The sequence below is a fragment of the Petaurus breviceps genome, unplaced genomic scaffold (genome assembly GCF_028583685.1).
Source record: "Petaurus breviceps papuanus isolate PSGF00001 unplaced genomic scaffold, PetGlider_PUasm1.0 90845, whole genome shotgun sequence".
NCBI lineage: Eukaryota > Metazoa > Chordata > Mammalia > Diprotodontia > Petauridae > Petaurus > Petaurus breviceps.
The window spans coordinates 6756058-6762057 of NW_027187359.1; the positions used below are offsets into that span (position 1 = coordinate 6756058).

Here is a 6000-nt window from a genome sequence, read left to right on the forward strand (position 1 = left end):
TCATGGAAGCTCTTAGAGCCCGCTACCCATAAACCCATTCTGGCCTCAGCCCTGCCCCAACTTTTCAGCCACCCTGGCCCCCACTTCCCTGGCATGCTCCCTTAGTCTTTGGAGGTCAGCTCAATGGTTCCTAAGGTCCCTCTAGAATCAAAGTACATATTTTGTGCCTTCCATTTTCCCCTCCCCTAATAGGGATGTCCTGACCTTTCTGTTTTCCCTTCCCCACCACAGCTAACCACACAAAAGGTTTTCTTCTTCAAAGCCAGCCTTAAACCTTCCAAGCTCACTGTGTCCTGCTCGACACTGCTTACCCCCGCACGAAGATGTCACTGGATTTCTCCCCTGTAAAAAAGTCATCATCCTCTAGAACCACTTCATCTGTGTTCCATACAATGACTCGCAGCTCATACCTGAGTAATAATAGTAATTAATAATAAACAGCAGCAGCGGCAGTAGTAATAGTAGTAGTGACAGAGGCTAATTTCATCATTATAGCAACTCCTAGATGAACCAACTCCCTCTACCAATGCAGATTGATATCTTCACTGTAAATGATGGTCTTAGAGAGTTGTTCAGGGAAGTTAGAGTTTAATTTGTCCAGGGACACCCAGTTTGTGTGTGTGTGTGTGTGTGTGTGTGTGTGTGTGTGTGTGTGTATGTGTGTGTGTGTGTGCGATAGGTATTATTTGATTTCAGATCTTCCTGGATCTAAGGCCAGCTGTTTATCACACTATGACAAGCTGCAGCTCTCAATACTTGTACTACTACTGCTACTACTATTACTAGATACAAACATGATAAACAGTTCACAAACCTACAGAAATACTTTAAATAAGCAGACATCACTTCAAGCAAGGGTTAAAGCTTGATAACAAGTACAGGCCATTGGACTGATAAAATATAGGCTATTGGATTTATCAAATATATATATATATATATACATCTATACATGCATACATCTATATGCATACATATACACACATATGTGAAAGTGGTTTATCTCCACATGAGGCCCATGAATGGTAGATCGAAGAATGAAATCATAAGGCCCTCAAGGGGCAACATTCTTATAAATTTAGCCAACAAGATATTATCAAAGAGCATTGAACAAATGGCTGATTCATGTAGATTTGATTATGGAAATGGAGGGGGTTTTGATGATAATTCAGAACCAGGTTACTGCCACTAGAAATTATATAAGGAGTATCTTTAAGGAATATGGGTTTAGTGATCAATGTAGATTATGCAAGGAAATGGTAGAAATTGTGCATCATTGCTGCAATCTGTAGAAACTCATCACCTACTTAGCAAGGCATGATCCAAGGACAAGAGATGTATACCAGAAGCTCACTGTCTTTCAAGGACTGAAAGACAACAAATCCTCATGCTACCTGTATAGATAGACCTCAAAATATCCTGAATAACTAGGCTATTGCAACTGGACCATTACCATAGACTACTGAACTGTGGTGTCTGGTCGTAACGTACATAATATACATAAAAACTTAAGAACAAAGTTTTAAACAGATATTGATGTAAGAAATACTCATCATCTGCAAGCTACATGGAGGCTTTCCAAATACAGAGACCTAATAGTGGAGATCAAAATCATAGTGGAAGCAGGTAAGGTTTGTCTATATGATCCCTGCTGTTCTATCTGCTCTGGAGAGGTACCAAGGATACTTTCAGGGAGCCTATAGAGGAGGAGCTTACATCCTAATACTTTTATCCAGCTACAAAAGCAGTTATTTAGTCACCTGTACAAAAGTCATAGACTATTAAACGTGAAAGGATAATAGTAGGAGAGAGACTTAAAATGGTTTCTATCTGAACTCTGTTGAAGAAGCTGAAAATGAAGCAATTAAAAGTAGTAATAATCCCTTCTATTTATAAAGTGCTCTATGGTTTATATGTCCATTGTCTTACAAATCTTTACCGCAACTGTATAATGGCAGAGATTATTATTCCCATTGTAAGATAGGTAAATTGAGGCTCAGGGAAGTTAACTTCTTGCCCAAGGTCATACTGTTAGTAAGAGATGGAGTCCAAATTAGAACTCTCCTGTTTCCCACCATGGTGCTTTTTCTGGATGAAGAAGTGAGTATGAGAATGAAAATCTGATATTATGAGATGAGGACCTGGGAGAACAGAGGTGAGATTTTATTAAAATTGAGGGGGAAGCCTATGGAAAGGAAAACTGACAGGGCAGAGGGGGATTAGATGGAGAAGCAGGACCTATACCCAGCAGCAACTCCATGTTCAATAGGTCAGTCAGTATATGATGGCTGCTCTGGGAAGATATTAAGGGAAATAAAGGCAGTTCTCTGTTTTTTGAGGAGGGAAGGCAAGGCAGTTGGGGTTATATGACTTACCCAAGGTCACACAACTAGTAAGTGTTAAGTGTCTGAGGCTGGATTTGAACTTAGGTCCTCCTTACTCCAGGCAGGTGCTCTATTCACTGCACCACCTAGCTGCCCCTATAAAGGCAGTTCTTGACCTCTTCATCTTATGCTCCTTGCATCTTCTTTAACTCACAAACCCCAGATCCTCCCCCCCCAAGATTCCCAGTTCTTTCCTGCAGAAGATCCTATATCCCCAGGCAATGTCTCCAGTACTAGCTCCTTCTCATCCCCTCCAACATTCCCCTCAAGCCCAGGAGGTGAACAGTCTTGTTCCTTGCTTCTCATGACCATATCCAGACTCTTCCTCTTCTGCCATCAGTGCGACTTCACTTAGAGGTTTTCTCCCTTACTTTGTGGAACCCTAGTCAGATCTTGGTAGCAGTTAGCCCCCACATCATTCTCTTTTCTTTCTTAAGGATTTAGTTCATACCTGTTCACAGTCTTTCTGCCCCAACCCTTTCTCTGAGATTTGGAAACTATGCATCGAACTTCTCTGAGACTCAGTTTCTTCTTATGTAAAATGAAAGGGTTAGACTGAATTCTTTTTACCTAGAATGGTCTTTGAGACTTTTGCTCACTTTTCAGGAATTCTTTTGGGATCTAGGGGATCACTCCAGGCCTGATAAATCATTCTTTCCATTTCAGTCAGATAAGCATCCTCCATACATGTTTAGCCCTTTCATGTCTCCAAGACTGTAAGTGTAATTTCCTCCCATCTAAAATGCCTTTCCTTATGTTCTGATTGTCCCCATCCTCTCCTTCAGAACATTGCTAAAGACTCATCCTTTCCAGAAAATTACTCTAAATTAGCCTGACCTGGCTTCCACTGGTTCAGGAAACCCCCTACCCCTTTTTTTCTTTCTGCTACACCAGACACCCCCCCCCCCCACACACTTGTGTTAGATGAAGGCAGAGGTGAATGTGGTCAAGTTTCTGTCTTGGGTGTTTTTGTGTCGAGCCAACATCTCTTACTGCAATTCTAAGTTTCTCCAGGGCAAAGACTGTGTCTTCTATGTGATTTGCCTAGGGCTTTGTAGAGCAGTTGGTACTGAGTAAATATTTGTTGGCTGATGATTGTGTGTCTCCCTCTGAGGCCTCCCCCCCCCTCCCCCTGACCCAGAACTGTGAATATGGAGCTCAATAGGTGGTATCTCACTGACACCAGGTTAGGACTTTCTGGTGGAAAACCATGAAGTAGGAAAGACCAGAATTGCTGAGTCTAGAAGAAAGAAAGAAGAACCGGAAGTCCCTAGGAAGCTCACTTCTTGGGCTTTCGGGGTGAGATGTCCAAAGGTGTTCCAGGAGCAGGCATATCCATGGGGAACATATCCACCCACAGCTCCAGGCGGCCCTGGAGAAGAAATAGATGTGGCCTCTGCCTTTTCCTTTTGCTTTGACAGACCCTAAACTCTCAGAACCTGCCCCCACTCCTATACCCACAGAGCCCAGTTTCCTGTCCTTCATTTCTCACCCCTTCCTTTTCTCTGAATTGCAGAACTGTTACTAGATTTATTTAACACCAGGCATAAATAGTTGTGGGAAGAAAAGGCAACAGTTGTACAAAGTTGCATCTGATGGTGGGAGCAGTTTCAGGGGCTGGGAGTGGCATCCTGGGGGAGGGTGATGGAGTGGAGTCAAGCTTCTTGCTGTAGGCTGGAGGGCAGTCAAAAGGCAGGGAGATGGGAGTTTCTATATTTCCAGGGGTAAGAAGTGTATCTTCAAGTTTTGACACCTTGAGACAAAGCCCCAGATACCCTGCCCTAGTTACAGCTCTATAGGAGCTTCAGAAAGTTTAGGGCTCCACAACCTAGGGACAAAGGAAGATTGATTGATGGGTGGGATTAAGGAAGTGTATCACCTATTCCTATCCACCCTCTCACTTCCATCTCTAACCCTTTTCCATAGGGCCCCCCTCATCTTCTCTATGCTCCTTTCTCTATTCAAGCTTCCAAAGAAGTTTTATCCTCTTCCCCCTGGCCTCATTCTCCTCACCTGCTCAATGCCTGGCTTGTCAGGGTTGAGTAGAGGTCGGGTCTCCACATGTTCAGGGACCAGGGGACAGCCCACACGGGGCATGTCCTCCCAGTGCCGTAAGGCGGCCAACGCCACATGCTCATCAGTGGTCTTCCTCTGACCTATAAGGGGAGAGATCATAGCTCTGAGGCTGGAAGGGCCAAACCTCTCATCTTACAGAGAAGGACACTGAGACCCAGAGGGGCTAAGTGACATTTTTGAAGTCACACAGATGGTAAGGGGCAAAGCCAGCATTTGAGCCTAGGTCCTCTGATTCCATATCCTGTTTCCATGCTGCCTCTAGGCACCAGTGCTCAACAGAGGTCAGGATACCAGGGCCTGGGGGCATGAAGTAGCTGGAGGAAGATGTTAGAGAACTGAGATGATAGATAAAGTCAGTCTGAGAGAACAGGACTCATAGACATGCAGGGTTCTCCTGGAATTTCCTCTAATGTGGGGATAGAGGGAGTACTGAGCTGAGTAGCTACTATTAGTATGTCAAGACAGAGGCAGGCAGGGATGGAGGCCAGGGACCCTATTTATCTTAAGTGGGGAGCCTGGGGTGTGGGACTGAGAAAAGAGTGTTCTTGTTTCAGTGAAGCCACATTAGTTAACAAGCCTACTACATGCCAGGTACTATGCTGGGTGCTGGGGATACAAGGACAAAAGTGAAACAGTCCCTGCTGTCAAGGTCCCTACGATATGTCTATACACATATGTATATGTTTGTATCCACACGTAATAGATATAAAATGCTTTTTTGGGGAAAACCTGCCTGGCTGACCACTAAGTCATCTATATCACATCCCCTAACTGTGGGTATTGCCCAAAATTATGTCCTAGGCCTTCTTTTCTTCTTTCTCTAGACCCTCTCTCTTGGTGACCTTATCAATTCCCGTGGGCTTAATTATTTCTGTGTAGACGACTCCCAGATCCATATATCCAGCCTTAGATTCTTATCTGAGCTTCAGAATCTTATCACCAATGAGCTATTGGAGATCTTGAATTGGATGTCCAAAACAGAATTGTCTTCTTTCTCATCCCTGCCCCGCATCTGCCCCTCTTCTGAACTTCTATATTGCTGTTGAGGACGCCATTGTGGCTTCCGTACATCAGGGAACCTCCTGCCCTCTAGTGTGTCAAGAAGCATCTTTTGGCTCAGGTTTAGAAGGCAGCTGAGACTCTCCCAATCTCATGTCTGTCTCATGTCTGTTGTCCCTTCTTTCCTACTCTCAACATGGTTATATATCCCCGTTAGGAAGGCAGATTCGGAACTAGCGATTCCTCCTACACTTGTGGCAATGACATCTTCCCTATTCCTTCTTCCAGTGGGTGACAGAGGGGCCTGACAAGACACCTTCCATCAAAAAGTATGTTTGTGTGGAGGAAGGGGAAAGAGTGTGTCTGTTGCTATAGGGGATACTGCTACTCTTGATTATAGCCAAACTACTACTGCTGCTGCTGACGAGGCCACCACCAGCACCACCAGCACCAGCACCACCAGCACCACCAGTACCACCAGCACCACCAGCACCACCACTACTACTACTACTACTACTACTACTACTACTACTACTACTACTAC

The 6000-nt window shown here is 44.4% G+C and overlaps 1 protein-coding gene across 1 annotated transcript in view; it reads right to left on the bottom strand.

The window, feature by feature from the left end:
* The window catches only part of OTOF (otoferlin), a 187330-nt gene that overhangs the window by 4367 nt on the left and 176963 nt on the right, over positions 1-6000 (bottom strand). The window contains exons 33-35 of the mRNA XM_069071807.1: positions 4395-4537; positions 3665-3753; positions 312-410 (exon numbers count right to left, since the gene is read on the bottom strand). Coding sequence (XP_068927908.1) covers positions 312-410; positions 3665-3753; positions 4395-4537 — 331 coding nt within the window. The remainder of the gene's footprint in view (positions 1-311; positions 411-3664; positions 3754-4394; positions 4538-6000) is intronic.